This window comes from Eulemur rufifrons, chromosome 6 (assembly GCF_041146395.1).
Source record: "Eulemur rufifrons isolate Redbay chromosome 6, OSU_ERuf_1, whole genome shotgun sequence".
NCBI classification, from domain to species: domain Eukaryota; kingdom Metazoa; phylum Chordata; class Mammalia; order Primates; family Lemuridae; genus Eulemur; species Eulemur rufifrons.
Genome location: NC_090988.1, coordinates 58,274,801 through 58,295,762, shown reverse-complemented (window position 1 = coordinate 58,295,762; position 20,962 = coordinate 58,274,801). Strand labels below are relative to the sequence as shown.

The 20,962-nt window shown below is 42.1% G+C and overlaps 1 protein-coding gene and 1 pseudogene across 1 annotated transcript in view; one reads left to right on the top strand and one right to left on the bottom strand.

The window, feature by feature from the left end:
• The window catches only part of SYT9 (synaptotagmin 9), a 176,521-nt gene extending 159,654 nt beyond the window's left edge, over window positions 1-16,867 (bottom strand). Inside the window, exon 1 of the mRNA XM_069469496.1 lies at window positions 16,446-16,867. Coding sequence (XP_069325597.1) covers window positions 16,446-16,590 — 145 coding nt within the window. The 5' untranslated portion in view covers window positions 16,591-16,867. The remainder of the gene's footprint in view (window positions 1-16,445) is intronic.
• Window positions 16,868-19,173: 2,306 nt separating this feature from the next.
• LOC138385560 (U6 spliceosomal RNA) lies at window positions 19,174-19,273 on the top strand (annotated as a pseudogene).
• The last annotated feature ends 1,689 nt before the right edge of the window (window positions 19,274-20,962 follow it).

The window sequence follows — 20,962 nt, the reverse complement described above, 5'->3', positions numbered from 1 at the left end:
GTTAGAAATTTTCATCTAAACATAACTTTGGTCAGATGCCACAGTTCTGATATTTGTACTCTCATTTCCATTGTATTTTCAAAGTCTAATTTCAGTTTCCACTTCTGATTTTTTTTTTTTTAACTCAAGAGATCTCTGAAAGAGTTCAATTTTCAAGTGTTTAAGGGTTTGGTAGTATTGTTACCTATTATTCATTCATTATAAATGTGACCCATGCAGTTTTTACCTTTTGGAATTAATGTTTCCTTTTTATGGTCTGATAATGTACTGATCAATTTTTTAAAATGTTTCATGAACATTATTTTTCTCTTAGTGGGTAGAAAATTCCATAAGTATTTCACATAATCAAACTTTTAACTATATTACTTTTATCTTCTATTTATTTGTCTATTTGATGTATCATATTATTAGTGAAATATGGTAGTCTCCCAATATAATTCTGATTTTTCTAACTTGTAAAGTTTTAACAAAATTGGTTTTATATAATTAAATATTGCTTCATACTTAAAAGTTTATGACTGTTAAGTCTTCTTTTTTTTTTTTTTTTTTGAGACAGTCTCACTCTGTTGCCCAGGCTAGAGTGCTGTGGCGTCAGCCTAGCTCACAGCAACCTCAAACTCCTGGGCTCAAGCAATCCTTCTGCCTCAGCCTCCCAGGTAGCTGGGACTACAGGCATGCGCCACCATGCCCGGCTAATTTTTTTTCTATATATATTTTTAGCTGTCCAGATCATTTCTATTTTTAGTAGAGACGGGGGTCTCGCTCTTGCTCAGGCTGGTCTCGAACTCCTGACCTCGAGCAATCCACCCACCTCGGCCTTCCAGAGTGCTAGGATTACAGGCGTGAGCCACCGCGCCCGGCCTAGACTTCATTGTTTATTGTACTATTTGTGAACCTAAAAAAGTCTCATTTAATGACTTATGTTGTATTCAGTATGTTTATTATAGGAATGTTAATTAATTAGCATGAAGCTTTGGAAAGAGAGCCTATGAAGACAATATACAATCCACAAATATTTTAATGCATTTAATGAAACCATTTCCTCAACACTTAAAGAATCAAGTACTATAGAGCTAACTCTGATCTTCTTTCCCATGCTCTAAATTGCATTACTGAGACTATTTACTACCAGTTCTCTCCAGCAGTCTCCTTGGACCACCTCTGGTGATTTTCCACAGCACTATAGTATGTGACCAGAAACCCTAAGGCATCACCTTTTACTATAGAGGCGTATGCTATAGCGCTTTTGTTTTGTTAATTTTCCCAATTTAACTTCTTGATATCCACACACTGAGGCACCGGGAAGACAGCTGTGATTGAGTTCCTGAAGCATAAGACAATATAAAAATTAAAAGATCAAAAAACCAATGTAATACAAAAGAGCTGCGATTTTAATCTTTATCAGCCTGAAGAGTGGATCCTCTCAAACTGAACCTGTGGGGATTAGATTTCCCCAGAGAAGCCTTCAGTAATCCACACATAAATGGCCTCTAAAGCAGTGTGGAGTTAGAATCAATAGATGTTCCTACCAACAGCATCTGGAAGAAAAAAAGAAACACTTTAGGGGATTTTCTAGTTCTCTTTGTAGACTCTTTCTGAAATAGATTCCGTAACATGATAAATTTGAGTTCCCTCACAATTAAAGTAATACACACAAAGTACTTTAAACGCCCCAGAAGGATGACCTGTAAATTTGGGATATTACCGTGATATCAAATCTAAAGTAGCAGTCACAGTGGAACAGATTAAAGAAGAACAAGCAACACTCTTTTCTCATTCCCTCTGAAATAATTTGGGAAGACTTCAGAGCCAGCTCAGCTACGCCAGCAACTGACATCCATATGATTTGAAAAAATAAGAATGGAAAATATGTTTAACTTGAAATTCTCTGAATAAAGTGTTAAAAGTGGTTCTGACGTGGCCTTGTCATTCATGTCCAGCTTCTTCCTCTGTTTCACAGGTTTTCCAGACGAGAAGTGAACATATTGGAAAGGATGATTTATAGCCTACAGGAATCAAGCAACCATGTTCTTCTCTAACCTCATGGCCTAGTTAGAGTTTTTACAGAGTTTATTTACCCTTTGGTTATCCTAAATTAAGGACAAGTGATAATTATATTACATACCTAGCAATAAAGAAGACTAAGAGTTTAGCTAGTGCTAGGATGCTACAGTTACATCCAACAGCTAAATTTTCAACAGAATTTATTAGTTGTGCCAACCGCAGCTGTGGTGGTTAATAATAATTTGTGATAACTCCCATTGTGGTAAAAAAAATAAGTAAAAGGATCAATGATAGTAATGATAGACATTAAATGTATTTTTGTGTTTGGATTTCCTTGCCTAATATTTTATAAAAGTTTTATATAGATGGTTTGAGCATTTATTTAGACAATGGGGCTACGTTAAAAGTAATTTTAATCCACAAAGGCCATAAATGCATGGCATTTACAACCCTGACTACACACCAGACTCATGTACAGAGATGTTTTAGGTGTCAACCCTGAAGACTCTGATTTAATCAATCTAGAAATAGGGCGTTGTATCTCAAAAGTTCCCCAATTGATTTTGATGCATAGCTGGAATTGAGAACAACTTTGCAAAAGCCTTTGAGTTGTAAGGGGCCTTGCAAGTCAATCACTTTTCACCCTCCTTGATTTCCATTAATTTCTTCCCAATGGCCCACCAGTTAACTGCCCAGGACATCTGTACCAGATGTCACATACATCCTTGAACTTAATGTGTTTAAAATTATTCTCATTATTTTCCCACAAACATGCTTGACTTCCTGTAGTAAAGCTAATAAATCATACAACCATCCTCCCAGGCACATGTGCCAGAAACTTGGGAAGCAGGATCCTTCTATTTCATATCACTGCTCTGACTATTTTGCCTCTTGAATGTCTTTTAAGGCATCTATATTGCCTTAAAATTGTCCTGCAACACTTCTGCATAGATAAAAATGAATAGCTTACTACCTGCTGGAGTTTTCTTTACAATTCTCCAGCTTTGAATCTCATTTTACCTGATTGCACCCCGACACCACGGCCACTCACCCTTGCTGCAGACTTCTGTCATTCCTCAGACCACTTCCCTCATTCCTGGAATAGTCCATCTACTGTCACTCTCTCCAAAACTACCTTTGTCGTAATTCTCCACTAATCTAACATCCATGTCGGTAACACTTCCAAAACTCTAGGCCTGCAGTTCTTTGAGCTTCTCTCTCAATCATTTGTCCTCCTCCCTCCCTCAGGGCCTAACTCTCGCGATCAAGCCCCAGACCTGGTCATGCCAACAGTTGTAGCTTCGCTATAAACTTGATTTCAAACATCCCACTCTCTGGCCCCTCCTCGTCACTGCACTTCCAACCATCATCCCACCCCTCCGGGACCTATTACACAATTCATTAATCTTACCACCTTTTCACTATCCCTAATCCTCTTACATGTCCACTTTTCTCTCCTACTGTGATGAAATTTCAGACTCAATCACTCTAATCACTCCATTCTATACACCCTCAACTCTTTTGTCATTTTTCATTGTTACACACACACACACACACACACACACCCAGTTTAAACACAAACTCCTCTCTCTCCTGCCTGCACGAACATAGCCGAACGTGGTAGGAGAAAAATGTACGTCTATGCTGATGGATGTCACTTTAAATTCATGATCACCAACTTCCAGTGGGCCCTTAGTATTGCCGGACAATCATATTCCCCTTCCCTAATCCATTCGCTCTCCCACTCTCCTAGACAAACATTGATAACCCTCCTGTTTTCCAACCTCCATCACTTCCTACCCATCCTCCCTCTCAGCTGCTAACCTTGCTGGTCCTATTTCACCAAGTATGGAAAAGCAATCAGAAGACAAACGCCTACAAGACCCCCAACCACATCTGCCCACTTGTGCCCATATATTATTCTACCTTGACTGCTTGACAATGAATGAACTGTTGAAAACCCACCTGCTCAGCATAGACTCCAGCAGTTATCCTCTGCATCATTTTTTTCCTTATCTCCAGCATACAAACATACAGTTATTTTCTCTTCTCTTTAAAAGCCATCTTTTAAATCACTTTCTCTTCTTTTCTTTTACAGCATAATTCAAAGAAGTTGCTTATATTCTTTTTCCTCGATTTCTGTTCTCTCATTCTCTAGTCAGACCTTCACCAATCCCACTCACCCACCACTCCTCCAAAATCCTGCAGTTCAAGGTCACCAACGAGCTTCCATGCTGCCCAATGCAGTAGTCAGTTCTTGGTCCTCATCTTACTTGATCTACTGGCTGGATTTCACACAGGGCATCATTCCCTCCTCCCAGGAGTACTCTCTTCACTTCCAGGCCACCACACTCCTGATCTTTCTCCCACTTTACCTTCTATCTTTCTCCATCTCCTTGTTGGTTCCTCCTCATCTCCCTGACCTCTAACCAGTTGTTTGACTTCTTTTCTATCTTCCTTCACCCCTTGGTTGGTGCAATGGTCTGAATGATTGTGTCCTCCCCAAAGCTCATATGTTGAAGCCTAATCCCCAGTGTGATAGTATTACAAGGTGGAGGCTTTGGGGAGGCAGTTAGATCATGAGGGCAGAGCCTCCATGGATGGGACTGGTGCCTTTATGAAAGAGGCCCACCGGAGCTTGCAGGCCCCATTCGCCATGCAAGGACGCAGAGAGAAGGTGCTGCCTTTGGGGAATAGGCCCTCACCTGACACATCTGCCAGTGCCTTGATCTTGGACTTCCCAGTCTCCATAACTGTGAGAAATTAATGTTTGTTGTTTATAAGCCACCCAGTGTATAGTAATTTTGTTACAGTAGCCTGAATGGACTAAGACAGTAAGCTCATCTAGTTTCTTGGCTTTAAATATCATCTATGTGCCTATGGTGCCTAAACGTATATCCGCAGTCCGGACTCTTCCTTAACTCCTGGGAAGTATATCCAGCTGCCCACCCAAGGATATCATTCTAGCAGCCCTCCCCTCTTTAGCCTATATCTTCAATTTTTGTTCTGTACTAGCTCACTCCCATCTCCTTAGTGCTGTTAACTCTTCAGACTTAAAAAAAAATAAAAAATAAAAGAAAACAATCCTTGATCTCACTTCCCTTACCAGCAACTACAACCCCATTTCTCTACTCTTGTCAGGAGAAAAACTTGAAAGAAGAGTCTAACCTCTCTGCCCTTAATTCCTCTCCCCACAATCTCTCTGAAGGCCTCTCCAATCAGGCTCTGGCTCCCAGCTCTCTATCAAAACTGCTGTCAACATCACTTCCAATAACCCCTCCCTCCGTCACTAACTGCAATGGTCAGTACTCCGCCCTCATTCTACTTGACGTAACGTGCCACTTGACACAGCTGTTTATTCCCTCCTCCTTAACTCACTTTCTTCTCCAGCTTAGCTTCCAGGTCAATACTCTTGCTTGGATTTTCTCCTTCATTTCCAGTCCCTCTTCATTAGTCCTCTCTTGTGGTTCCTCAATTCCTCTCCAAACTCTTAGTGCTAGAGAGTTCTGGAACTAAGTGCTGGTCCCCTTCTCTCCTCTGTTCACCCTGTAGTCCTAGATGATTTCAGCCAAAGTCATTCTAAATATCACCCATGTGCCAACAACTCCCAGCCCAGCCATCTTTCCCAAACTCGGGGCTCATATATCCAACTTCCTAGTCTATATCCCCACTGGGTTCACTAATAAGTATTTCCAACTTAATCCATCCCAAACTGGGCTCCTAATCATTCCCCTCAAGCTTACTTCTCCTACAATTCTATTATCCTGGCTACTCAGGCCAAAATCTTGGAGTCATTCTTGATTCCTCTCTCTCACACACTACATTCAACCCTTATTAAATCCCATTAGCTCTACCTTCAAGCTGCCTAGAATCTGACCACTTCTTCCTACCTTCACTGCTATCATTCTGGTCCAAGCCACAACTGCTCCTCTCCTACAGTATTACAAAAGGCACATAACTGCTTTCCCTGACTCACCCTGACCCTTCTATAGTCTGTTTCCATATGCTGGTCACAGTGAGCCTTTCTCTTTCTATGTCAGGTGTTATTCCTTCTCTGCTTAAAACTTTCCAATGTTTTACTCTCAGTAAAAGTCACTTTTTTTTACAATGGCTTATAGGGCCCTCCCATCAGCCTGCCATCACCTCTCTGACCTCACCTACTACCACTCTTCTCCTTGCTAATTTGACTACAGTCCCTTTGGCCCCTGGCTAATACCTGAATATGCCAGGCATGCTCCTGCCTCAGGACTTTATGCCTGCAGTTCCCCTGCCTGGAATGCTCTTCCCCCGAAATGTGCATGCATCTCCTTCTTACCTTTACTCATACATCAACTCACAGATGTCGTTTTAGTCTCCATGCTTTAGTCTCTTCCCATGGTTAATTTTTCTCCTTAGCACTTATTAATACTGTATCATTAATTAATTTATATATCTATTATCATTTTCCGCTCACCAACATGGTGACAAGCTTTTTATTCTTTGGTTGGTTCCCTGCTGGATGTGCAATACTGTATCTAGATATCTAGGCATTGTACATACCTTGAACAAAGCCTGGCACATAGTAGATGCTCAATAAACAAACATATGATGAGTAAATTAATGGCATCCCCAACTGTAACCTCTCCAGACAACCTTCATCCTGTCTCCAGGATGATCTAATTAAGAGATAAATCTGCTCACCTCAAGTTTCAGCTTAAAACCCTGTAATAATTCTGCAGTGCTATAGCTAATGGAAATGGAAATGTCTTCAATAGCCAGGCATGTACCCAGAATGTGATAGGCTAAGTGCATGTGTGGGGGGTGGGGGTGAGCAGACAGATATGAAAAGTGAACAGCATGTGACCCACCTAGGGACACTCAATTCAATTATTTTAAAGAATCGTGCCTGTTACTTTGCAGCCCCTTTCACAGAACGAAGAACCACCTCTGCAGCATGGCCTGGTGGGCACTGGGCAGGCCTGCCATGTTTACTCTGCCTGCGCCCGATAACATCAGAGAAAATAGACTGTGCATATCCACAGACTGGATGGCTGCAATGCAACTGAACACATTGCTTTTTCATTATTAAATAACCAGGCAAGGAAGCAAGATGTCACTGTTGGCATAGTCAGAAATTATATTGGGAACCCAGATGTTTGAACCAGATGACTAAACTTGCTAAAGGCTGTTTTTACAACGATATGAGGTAATTATAGTTGAGTTTCAGGGTGACATGACTGGGGATCTAAAATGGGCGATCTTCCATTCAGTGATTCCAATCTGTCAGGGCCTTACCTTGCACAGAAAGAGCATCACTGCCACCAAGTTGAGCATATTTCCCATGAGGAACTAGGAAGACTAGAGAAGCTACACTCACAGAGCTGAAATCTCATGGTGCACTGTGCTGAGAATGGATCCTTCGTGCTCATCACGTAAATTGTACTTATTTCAAGATTTTTGCATCACAGTGCCCAGCCCAGTCCTCAGTGGGATTTCGGCAATGGCATACAAGGACTTCTGTGATCTCATCACTGTTTACTAGAGCAGACCCATCTCTCCACTTTCCCAACACACATTCTCTCCTGTCTCAGGGACTTCGTAAATTCCTAGAATGCCCTTCCCACCCACAAGTTCCAGGCAAACTGCTCCGCCCAAGAATAGACTTCTGTAGAAAGCCGCTGCAAATCCACTTGAGTCAGCTAATTACTTCTCTCCTCTTTTCCTGCACTGTATCTAGTACATATCTGCCTTCCTGACTTTATTTTATTAATTGCAAATTATTGTTTTATCTCAATTCCATAGGGGCAGTAAACATGTCTAATGTATTGTTGAATTACTGATGCCTAACCTAGTACATGGCACTTAAGGGGCACTCAATACGTGTTTTATTTATTTTAACGTAATTATAATTAGAAAAGATTGATCACATCTGTGTGGCTAAGTAAAGGGCACATAAGGGCAGGGTGGGGTGAGGTGAGGTGAGAAAGAAAACAAAGAAAAAGAGATCCAAGTTATATATCAATTTTTCTAGAGTTTCATATAAATAAAGGCATCACTTTGCATTGGAAAAGAATGCTACAACTAATCTCTATTTATTGCTACACTCCTGAAACTTTAAAAGACAATTTAGTATAATGGATTGATTATAGTCAGACAACCTGAGTTCATTCACTACATACAGTACTCCTTCTATGAGTTAATTCAAGAGAATATTTACATTCTAACTAATGCAAATTGGTAGGAAAAACATTACATTCTCAAAAAATAAATTGGCACATGGTAGAGAATGTGGCAGAGAATGCAAAAAATTCACACAAAAGGAAATAGAGTAGGTTTAAGATAGCAAAAGTATTCAATCTTACCAACAAAAACAACAACAAAAAAACCCCACAAATTGAAACAACTACCAGGTAGGTACTTAAACTCTATCAAATTAATAACCTTTTGTTCACATTATACCACCCAATTTTAGAAGATTTACTGTTGACACGTAACGGAGCAAACTGACTGACATAGATCAACTATAAAACAATTAGGGCTCATTGCTGATACTTGATCATTAAAGAACTCAAGCAAATCAGCAACGAAAAAATCAAACAACCCCATTAAAAAGTGGGCAAAGGACATGAACAGAAACTTTTCAAAAGAAGATAGACTAATGGCCAACAAACATACAAAAAAATGCTCAACATCTCTAATCATCGAGGAAATGCAAATCAAAACCACAATGAAATATCACTTAACTCCAGTTAGAATGTATTGTATCAAAAAGTCATAAAACAACAAATGTTGGCTTGGATGCGGAGAGATAGGGACATGCATACACCACTGGTGGGACTGCAAACTAGTATAACCTCTGTGGAAAGTAGTATGGAGATAACTTAAAAAACTAAAAGTTGACCTACCATTTGATCCAGCAATTTCACTACTGGATACTTATCCAAAGGAAAAAAAGACATTCTACAAAAAAGACACATGCATTCGAATGTTTATAGCAGCACAATTCACAATTGCAAAGATGTGGAAACAACCGAAGTGCCCATCAATACATGAGTTGATTAATAAAATGTAGTACATATACGCCATGGAGTACTACTCAGCCATAAAAAAAAAAATGGTGAACTAATACCTCTTGTACTAACCTGGATGGAATGGAGGCCATTCTTCTAAGTGAAGTATCACAAGAATTGAAACCAAACACCACATGCACTTATCATTAAATTGCAGCTAATTGATCAAAACTTATGTGCACCTATGGAAATAACATTTATTGGAAATCAAGCAGGTGGGGGGAAGGAGGGAATGGGTAAATAAAGAAAAATAAATAAAAAATAAAATTAAAAAAATGTTTCCCAAAAGCAAGTAGAGGACTATAGATATATTATTTATACTTATAAAAAATTAGAATCTAGAATTGTCCTAAAAGAATGGTTAAGTAAAAAAGGTACCAATTCTTTGCAATATACATAGTCATCACAACAATAATAACAATAATTATTACATGACAATGATTGTTCATCATGGGAAATTATAATAACAGTAATAATGGCTCATATTTATTGAGCATTTATTATGTACCAGATACTATGGTAAATATTCACATGCATTATGAGGGAGGTACTAGTGTAGGATTGACAGCTTTAGCAAATAAAAATACAGACTGCCCAGTTCAATTTGAATTTCAAGATAAACAACAGATAATTATTTTGTATAAGTATATGCCACACAATATTACCCATTGTTTATCTGAAATCCAAGTTGAATTGGCATCCTTTATTTTATCTGGATACTAGTAACCCAGCTACTAGTAATACATTTTACTGATGAGAAAACTAGGACACAGATTTTAAATAACTTTTCCAGGTACATACAGCTAACAATGAGGATTAAATGTTAAGTTTACAAAAAGTAGAAGAGAAATTTTGTCTACAAATGATTACAAATGGTAAAAATATATGTATGTCCATGGACCAAGGCTGAGAGGAAACATAGGCAGGTGACACTACTAACAACACCATCCATTTACTGGGCACTTACTTGAGCATTTACTCTGGGCACAGTGCTACAGCAATCTTCCACTTTCATTTTATAGATGAATAATATGAAGAAGGAAATATTTTGCTCAAGTTCACTAAGCTAGTAAGTGCAAGAGTCAGATTCTGATTCCAGAGCTCTTGCTAATTCCACTCTGCCATCTTGATGTCCTAGGTGATTTTTTTTCTTTCAGATGCAGTTCTATCAATGTTGATATAAAAGTTTTTGTGTGATAAAGTACATGCACAAGAACACATGAATATTTCAGGGAGCTCTGCAAAGTCTTGTCCTTAGGCTTTGATTTGGTCTAAAGCCATTCCTAGAGTCAACCAAATGAAACACTTAAAAGAAAAAGTGATGCACAATTATGGCTGCAAGGAAGATCAATTATCACGGTGCAAACTTCTCCACAACTCAAATTGTGACCTCATTCAGAAAATAGAAGTACATACTTCAAACTTAACCTTTTAAAAGTGAGACTGCTCTCCCGTTCATGCCTCTCCCCAAGCTCCTCCCCTTTCTCTAGTCAATCAGTTAGTTCTCTCAAGTCAATCAGTTAAGAAGATATTAGGAATTTTCCCCAACAACCATATGGGAATAGCACTTGCACACACAAACACAAAAGTGCCACTATGCTTTGTTAGTGAAAGCAAAACCTATGCCCTGTACATAATAGGGAATTTTAGGACCATTTCCCTTAGGTGTCAGCTTAAATTTTCCTTGAGAGTTTAGCTCACATCCAAAAGTTTGTGCTTTTGATTGTTTATTCTCAAAGAGGCAGCTGGCCATAGGGCTGTCTGTGATGCCCTTACCACAATTTGCTTTTGTTTTTCCCTTTTGATAATTACCTCATGACTAAACCACTCACTGGTCCATGTAGAGGAATCCCACAGAGATGAAAACACACTTGTTTAAATAAAATATTTATGAAGAAGCCCTAAAATGTCACTGAAGTAAATGCAAATTAGATCTTCACATATTGTGCATCCAATATGCCACCCATTCCTTCGAAGATTATTTCCTGATTGCAATTAACATTAATTTTTAAAAATTAATCCCATTGTGCATAATCACACCAATGTCTATTCATAAACATCCAGTGTATTAAGATTGATTCTCTTTTGACTATCTTAGAAATATAAACCAAGGCTAATCCTTAATCTTGATTATTTTGGAGATTTTTCCTTAAAAACTATAACTATTACTTTACTGTACCTCTTCTAATAAGTGACTTCACTATAACTCAACACAAGGTGACATTAATGAAGGTTTTACATTCTGGCTTTTAATGAAATAGTATTTGTACAAGATTTCCTTGATGTGTTGGGTTTTTTTTCCTTCAAACTGGATGGCCATGATAGAGTCTCATGATATTTTTAAAGAGCCCTCAAAATAAAAATTTGGGATAATATTGTCAAAAAAATGTTAAGAATCAGTTGATATGGGTACTAGCTACACAAGGGTAACAATCAAGGTCTTTAGTTTTTGATACCATCTTACCTAGTTTTGAAAAAAAAATGTGAGCTGAGAAAATTTAGGTGGATTCACCCTTCGCCTGATGGTCTCAAAAGTTGTCCTCCACCTGGCTGCAGGTTAAAATCAACTGAGGAACTTAAAAAATATGCTGATACCAGGCTCTACTCCTGGATATTCCGATTTAATTGGTCTAGGGTACAGCCTAGTCACTGGTAGTTTTTCATTTAGTTTATTTTTGTTTGTTTGTTAGAGCTCCCTAAGAATTTCTAATGTGCAGCCAAAATTGAAAACCACTTGTCTAGAAAAAGCTTTTCTTGACTAGAGTAATATTTACCTGGAGAGAAGAGTAACTAACGATGAGTCTTAAGGCTCTGTTTCACACCTTGACCTGGTGAATATTTTCTAGACCGTGGGCACTGACACTGACAGCATGCAGAAAAATCTCCAGAATGTGAATTTGAAACACAAATAGAAAACTAATATCCTTGATTATAGAATTCATAACCAAAATACTAAGCTGAATCTCTGTAACTACAAAGAATTTAATCTACACTTGGGGATTAAATCCATTACACAAGTACGGAATAGAAATAGTAGGTCTAAGGGTGGTTCTTATGAAAAATACCTAGGAAATTTTTATTGACAATAACCTCTAAGTTATGAGCAGATGTGACGTCTACCTAAGAAGCTACTTTGACTTGGATTCAACTCTTTTTTTTAGATGGAACCCATGGCCCTCGGCTAGTTTTCTTCTCTGCACCACAGTTTACTCATATAGACAATCGCTTTTAGCCATGTCTCTTGAACTTTAATGTGTCTATAACCCAGGATCCTATTAATATACAGATTCATACTCAGTAGGTCTGGGTTGGGCCTGAGATTCTGCATGTCTAACAAGCTCCCAGAGGCTGCTGGTCCACAGGTAAGTGCTTTGAGCACAGTTAAGGTCTTAGCAGACTGTTAGGAGGACTAAGTGAAAGGACCTACATAAAGTGCTTGGCACAGACATGACTGGCACCCCACAGAAGCAAAGACTTACAAGGAAAATGATAAAATACATTTAAAATCTATAAATTATGTGACCCAATCCCCATTTATTTTCCAGATGTGGAAACAATGGGTCTAGAGAAGTTAAGATAGTTACCTCCTAATAGTCAAGGTGTATAATTGAAAAGAAGGGTGAGACTAATAATTTTTGACTGAAAACAATATAATCAAGATCAATGAGTGGAAGTTTAAGAGAGCTTTTAATTCCTTACAAGGGAAAATCTTCTAACAATAAGTTCTGTTCTACAACCAATTAGCCCTCTTGACAGTTAAGTCTCCAGTTACAAAATATGAGCATAGACCAGTAGATGTTAAAGAAGATATTCACACCTCAGGTCACTGTCCAACTACAAGACAGCTATCTAAAGAGGCATCCCACACTTAACATGTACAAAAAATTAAAATAAAACAGAACAGAAACCTCCTGATTCCCTCCCCACCACCCCCGCCATGGTCTTCCTGAAGTCTTCCTCTGCTCAGTAAATGGATTTGCTTAGGTCAAAAAGCCTTGGAGTCACCCTTAGCTCTGCTCCCATCCTTCATCTCGTCGATAAATACTAGTGGCTGTACCTTCACTTTGTGTCCATAACCCAATTACTTCTCACCACCTCCATTACAACTATCCTGGTTGAAGCCACTATCACCAATGTCTGGATTTCTGAAATAGCTTCCTAACAGGTTTCTCTGTCTTCACCCTTGCTCTTCTACAGTAGTTTTTCAAGTCAGAGTATTGTCTTTTCTCTGCTTAACACATTTAATGGCTTCATATCTCACTTGGAGTAAAAACCAAAGTATTTACAATGGCTTACAAGACTCTATGATCTGCCCTCTCTAGTCCTTGACCATATTTCTCATAGCTCTCCCTCTCTCTCACTCTTCTCCAGCCACACTTGGAGTCAGCATTCTTTGAATCTTATCTAATGCTTCTACCTCAGGGCCTTTGCACTTGCTCTTCCCTCTGCCTTAAAGGATATTTTCTAAGATCTGCAAGTTTACATCCCACATCATCAATATATAAAACAACATGAAGACAATCAACAGAGCATTCTAATTGCTCTATATGGACAAAAGTGCTCACACTCAGCTTAAGGATCAGCACTTTACTTTCCACAAGTTGGTACAGATGATGGACTGGGTGAGGCATTCCAATTTCAACTGTGACTCAGGTTCATTTTTAAAAATCACACTTGCATCAAGACCTCTGTGAACACCAAGTCAGGGAAGGCTTAGTGCTGCTCTCCCCCCTCAGGGCATTACAACTACCTGGGCAAAAAATAACCCTTCTGATAGCTCAGGCCCACCAGACTAACTGGGCCTTACCCTACCTCTGAAGAAAATGAACAAACATCCTAGATGCAGGGTCACTCTGCTGTCTACAGAAAATTACACCTGTGTTTCTCCATTTATAACTGAAGTCTTCAATGTAGCTTGAGAAAACCTAGCTACCACCAGGTGGCCATGGATGGACAATAGACGGAGAAAGCTGGGATTAGTCATCGAGGTGGATTCCTCTATAGAAAAGGAAGTCACCCATTTACAGAGGCAACTCTCTCTAGGGACCCACGTCCCAGAGTTGCTGTAATGATTATTCTGGTTCACACTATACAATAGCAGGGATACTTTCCACATTGTGTTGTGCAGTGCAGCTTCTACAGCCACTCAGCTTTAAGGGCTCAGAGATTAAAACCACTCTTGGCTTAGACATCCTCCATCAGAGGGATGAAGATAAATGCGTCTGATGTCAGAATTAATGTGGGCTAGGCAAGAAAGGAGGGGAATGAAGAAAGATTTGGCCTGAGCTGAAGTGCCATGAAGGAGAGAGTGCACTTTGGATGTCATCTTCGGCCCCATTTCCTCTCACCTTGCACTCAGAGTCCCCCACCCCTGCCTCATGAAGAGACTACTTCCTGACACAAACCAAAGAGCTGGACGGGCATGGTGCTACCTCAAAACCCCCGTGCCCTAGTTTAAGAAAGCAGAGCACTACTTTCAGAGACTCAGAGAGCAGCAAGGCAGACTCTTATCTACAGCTGCTTCTCAGCCAAGGAATCAGATTTCCCCTTGCAAGATGTCTTCTTCATTATTCTTCCTCGAGGGCTGCCCAGTGCAGGGGCTGAGCAGAAAGAACCTGAGAACACAGAATCCAGCCCCTGGATTCAAAGGAGCAGAGGCAGAAAATTGGCCAAAAAGATGTGGGGTATTAAACCCATGATTCAGCAATAGGCCTCATCCACCGTCTCTTGTAAAGCCAAAGATAACTGCTTATGTGGGATAACAAGGAGAACACGTGGCACGGTCACAGGCTAGGAAGTGAGATGTTTCAACACTAACACTTGCTTCGGGTGAAGTATGTTAAATAATTTTCTTGTTCCTGCTGCTTATAGACAGAACTTCCCCCACTTAGGACATCTTCCTGGGATTCCGGTTTGTGAGACTAGGCGCTCCCATGCCTACCTGTGGTCTATGCAGCACATCACATCCAGCAATAAGCCACACACAGGCTGGAAAGTAAACCTCCCAGGAAACCACCGGGATCAGTCTTTCTCGACTTAATTCTCCATTTTGAAGTAAAACACATTAGTGATCATTTGATAAACTTACTGTAACAACTGGGAATGGGGAACAGTATTTTTTCTTTTTCAATAGGAAAAAAAAGCAAAAAAAAAACCTTTTAAACTTTTAACAGATGACTTCACCCTACACACCCATTTTGAATATACTATCAAGGATATGCCATTTAAATTAGGCTCAGTTGACTCTTTACAAATTAAATAATTCTCTAATTTATCCTTTGGGTAAATGGATTTTTATATAATAGTTTGTCTTAAAATGAGGTAAACTCGAACGTGACAGCTTGCACAGCAATAGCTCGTTCCCAATATTTATACACAGGAACATCAAGAGAAAGGCCATTTTCTCATCCCATCCTTAACGGTCCAACCACAATATGCTTTTTTGGTAAGTACTTGGGTTGGGAGAGGATCCGAGAAAATTACTATTCCAGGTGAGGTGAGAAGTGTCTGAGTAAACATTTGCAAGGAATGTATTTTCCCACAACCAGTAGGGACTGAGACCTGAAAGACACAGAGACCTTGGGAAAAGCAAATGTCTCCACCAAAACTCCCTCCTCTAACCTTAATTGGTCAAATGCCAAAATAAATGAACTTTCCAAAGTTAGGAGCTTTGCAACTTTCACTAGGGATAACTACAGGTGCACAAGCAGAGCCCGACGAGCCCACCGACACGAGTGTGCCCGGCGGCAGCAGCTGGTCGAGCCAAGAGCCCAGGCCCAAGGCCAGCTCCGCGCCTGGCGACCCGCAGAGAATGGGTTCAGGCCCGGCTGACCTGGACCCGGAGCTCACTGTCCCCGGCCCAGCGCTGGATCCCGTCCCGCCCTTCTCACCCTAGACCACGGAAAAGGAAGGAACTGGGCGCTCAGGAGCAAGAATGAGCTGCGCCTGGTGGGATTTAGCCTCAGCCCGGGGCCGTCCCCAACTCCCAACTTCCCAGAGTTTCCTTTGGCCTCGTCCCCCTTCCCACAGCTCAGGAGGCCGCCACGGCCTCCCCTGGCTGGGAGTGCAGAGCCCGGGAAGTGGAGAGCTTAGCTCGAAGCTTGGGAGCCGCCCCCAGGAGTCCTGGCGATGGGAGCGCAGGTGGCGGGCGTGGTCCCTTCAACCCTGTCCCAGCCCACCCGGAGTCGGCCTCCGCGCAGCAGCCACCGCCCGGCTCCCCACCCGGTTCCAGCGTCAGGCCATAGTGCGCTGGTTCTTGATCTCTCCCCTGGCTGGGTGGCCACCCCGCGCCCTCTCCCAGTCCGCGTCGCTCTTCTGCCCCAGGCCCCTGTGCGGCCCCAAGTCCCAGTTGAGGGCCCTTCGGTCGCGCCAGGCGGCGGTGGCGGCACTCACCTGGGTCGCGGAGCCGAGGTCTGGCACGGTCCCGCAGGTGGTAGATGAAATCCTGGCAGCTGTCGTGCTCCAGGGCCCCACGGGCACAGAGCTCGGCCAGCAGCTGCAGCGCCTGGTGACAGAGCGCGTCCCTGGCCCCGGGCATCGCCCCCCCGCATCCTCGGACCGCGCCGGGCAGGCGGGCGCGGGAGACAGCCCTCCGCCTGCCAGCTCAGAGCCGCCGCCTTCGGGCCGTCCGCGCTCGCCGCCAGGGACCCGCCGAGAAAGGGTCTGAGCCCGAGCCCTAGCCCCAGCCGGCCCGGCCTCCCACCGGTTGCATGCAGCTCTTCACCAGCCGGTCGGTCGGGCTTTCTCTCTCTCCCGCCCGGCCCCTCCGTCCCTCCCCCGGCACCGAGAAGAGGCGGCGCCGCACAGCCCAGCGCGCCTCTCTCCTTGCGCTCCGCCCGCCACTCGCGGCCGCCGGGGGGCGGGGCCGGGTCATGGGTGCGCGCCGCGGGGTAGGATCGCCGCGGCCCCAGTCTGGGACCCCGGGTGCTTGCGGGCTGCTGGCGGAGCGCGGGGCTCGGCTCGGGACCTTGCGCTCAGAGCGGCCGCGCCCAGGCTTGGAGAGTGTGAGCGGGTGCGCGCTGCGGACACTCACCACCCCAGCCCTCCGCCCTGATGCAAGCCAAGCACCCCCTCCCACCACCCCGCTGTGTCCAAAGCACGTTCTTGGATGCCTGGCGCGAAGGTTGCAAACTGGACCATATCTGCCAGTTGCGCAGAACCGAGTCCCTGTTTCAAACTTAGAAAAAGCCCCCTGGGCGTAAACCTTGGGCCTAAGGTGACAGATGCGCAAACGTAGGGTTTGGATTCAAGATTTTTCAACAAAGGATTTCCCAAACACAGGTCCTTTTCAATCACTGTGGTGATTTGGAGAAGGTGGAGCCCCTCAGGTCACAATTAAAATCAAATAAATAAATGACTCCTGGGAAAGACGCTGAGATTTACTTGGAGCTTCATAAATCCTGGCTGGTTTTCTAAGCAACTGATTGGAAATCTGAATATTGACAACGTGTCTCCAGCACCCAAGGAAGAGTATTACAGAATCTTGGATATTTGGAAGGGACCCAGGGAACCTCTCGTCCACTCATCTTTTCAGCCTTTCAAGGGATAACCACCAAGTATCGAGCTATTTGTGTGTGCTAGGCACTGTGCCCAGGCCTTTTAGAGATATAATCTCATTTAATTCTCTAGACAGCCCAACAAAATCTGTATAACTGTTACCCTCACTTTACCAATGAAAGAGACTCAGAAAGGTGTCACTTGCTCAAGTTCATGCATGAGAGGGTCGGGTAACTGATTTTTCTTTCGTTCTTTTTTTTTTTTTCTGTTTTTAATTTCTTTTCTTTCTTTTTTTCCCCCTTTTACATAATACTGGTGTGTAGGCCCTGCTCTAGAACAATTTGAGTAGAGATTAAGAGTAGAATGTTTATAATTGGCAACTGGCACTCTCGTCTTAAGGTTGTGCTGTTTCTAGGGACATCTCATAACAAATCATATTGCACAGAAAGGTAATCTGGGAGCCTATAGAGTGTTCACCCAACAGGCAAGCTTTGAAATACTGCTGTGAATGGTGCTAGGGCTTCAGGGAGCTTATACGGGAAGAGCATAGAAAATACAGAGTTGTAAAGGTAAAGATAACTCCAGAGAGTTATGAAAAGACAGGTAGACTCCCTGCCCTAGAAAAATCAGGAGGGAGAAGAAACCACCTGAGAGGGAGCCTGTGGAAGAAGGTGAGCAGATGCTGTTCTTTGAAAGAAGAGGACACAGAGAGGAGGAAAAGACCATGTGACGGTGGTGGCAGTGGAGGTGATACCAGAGGGAGTGTTACCCTATGGCTGGTATAGTACTGGTGAGGAGGTTTGTGTGTTAAAATGTGTAGAAATGTAACACTAATGCTACTATGCCAGAGAGGAGTGAAAGCAATACGTTTAAAAATGACTTTGACAGGCCGGGCGCGGTGGCTCACGCCTGTAATCCTAGCACTCTGGGAGGCCGAGGCGGGTGGATCGCTTGAGGTCAGGAGTTCAAGACCAGCCTGAGCAAGAGCGAGACCCCGTCTCTACTAAAAATAGAAAGAAATTATATGGCCAACTAAAAATCTATATAGAAAAAATTAGCCGGGCATGGTGGCGCATGCCTGTAGTCCCAGCTACTCGGGAGGCTGAGGCAGTAGGATTGCTTAAGCCCAGGAGTTTGAGGTTGCTGTGAGCTAGGCTGACGCCACGGCACTCATTCTAGCCAGGGCAACAAAGCGACACTCTGTCTCAAAAAAAAAAAAAAAAAAAAAATGACTTTGACAAACCGGGCAAGATCTGATGAAGGCCTAGACCAGGCCAAAGGCATTGACTGATTGCCAGAAACGTCCAGATTTGAAAAACATTTCAAGTATTAAGTGGCAAGATTGCAACCAATGGAAGGAGGACAAAATGAAAGACAGAAATTTCAAAAGCTTACCTGGGTCATATGTGAGGAGACCCTGGTGACACTTAGAAATGCAAGCCCAGAGTTTAGGAGAGAGGGAAGACTGGCGATCATCACTGTGGCTCAGCAAGGAGGAGATTGGAAAGTAGCAATCAGAGAAAAAGAAGGAAAAATTGGACAGTGGAGAGTCATGGGGGCCAAGGGGTGGAGGAGTGTTTGATAGAAGAGTGACCAACAACATCAATGTTTAAAATAGGATTTAGTGCTCGCTTCGGCAGAACATATGCTAAAATTGGAATGATACAGAGAAGATTAGCATGGCCCTTGTTTTTTAATATTAAAAAGAATAAAAATAGGAATTAAAGAGAAAAAAAAACTAAAAAGTGTCCCTTGGATGTAGCAGGTAGTAAGATATTCAAGGTTTAGGGAGAATAGTTAAGATTCAACCAACCTTGTGCAAGTTAACATTTTTTTGTGCCTAGAATTTCTCATCCGAGAATACTAATATGTGCATCATTAAATGGTTACAAAGATTACATAAAGTAATACATTTAAAGTGCTTAGAACAGTGCTGCCACGGAGCATAGGCTCAATCAATATATGTTTTTGTTGTTGCTGTTATGTTTCCACTACAATGTGCTAGATGCTAAACATACTTTCTTAACTTATTACTCGCAACATCCTAAAGTGGTAGATATTATTATTTCCTACTTTACAGGTGAAGGAAATAAAATCAGGTGGCTAAATAATTTGTTCAAAGACAAATTGGCAAATTGTTCCCAAAGGCAGCCACAGCCATCCTTTCCATTCCACATGTCCTTTGGCAATGTGACTTTACCACTCTTCCCATCAAGAAGTTGAGTCTATTTCCCTTCTCCTTGAATCTGGACTGGTCCTGTGACTTACTTTAATCAGCAGAATGTGTGGAAGAAAGATTCTGAGCTGAGTCTAGGCCTTAGGAGATCTTGCAACTTTTACAGGATAGCCAGCTGGAAAGAGCCCCTGAAGAACGAGAGAAAATGTGGAGAGTAAACATCATATGGAAGGGAACTGAGATACTGCTACAGCCACTGGTGTCCAGCGGGGCTGAGGCAGAGGAGAGCACATCTCAGCCCAGGTACAATGCATCTGTGGCACACCAGGCTTTCCTGGTGCACCGGATGGGAAGTGTTTCTGTTTAGACTTACTGTCTAGGAGTAAGTCACTCAAAGCAGAAGGAGAGAGAAGGTGGTAACTAAAAAGAGAGGTGCACAGAAGGAAAGCTGTTTGAGGACAGGAGAGACTTCCACATGTTTATGGCAATGCTTCTCAAAGTAAGGTTCACTAGCCCTCTGCTCCAGAATTGCCTGGTTTTTTTATTAAAATGCTAATTCCTAGGATTCACCCAAACCTGCAAAATTATTTCTTAAAAATCATCCCCGGTGCTATGGTTTGAATGTTTGTCCCTTTCAAAACTCATGCTGAAATTTAATTGCCATTGTAACAGTATTAGAAGGTGGGGACTTTAAGAGATGACCAGGTCATGAAGGCTCTACCCTCGTGGGTGGAATTAACGTGATTATAGGAGGGTGAGTTTGGCCCTCCTTTGTCTCTTTGCCTTCTACCTTCCACCATGTGCTGACGCCACAAGAAGGCCCTTGCCAGATGCTGGTGCCTTGATGTTGGACTTCCCACACTCCAGAACTGTGAGGAAATAAATTTCTGTTCTTTATAAAGTATCCAGACTCAGGCATTCTGTTATAGTAGCACAAAGAGGCTAATACATATTCTGAACTATGAAGTTTGAAAAGCTCCAGTTTGTATGCTGAGGAAAAGAGCCTTTGGAAAACAATGTTTGAATTCATGTATCATGTCCCCTGAGAAATAATATTAATGATTGTAACTGATAGTTATTGAGCATTTGTTATAGACTATGCACTTTATATACACTATTGCATTTAATCTTGGTCACCCAACAAGGTACACATTGTTTCCATTTTACAGATGAGGAAACAAGCACAGAGACAGAGATTTAGTAGCTTTCCCAAGATCCCACAGCTTGTGGAGACAGC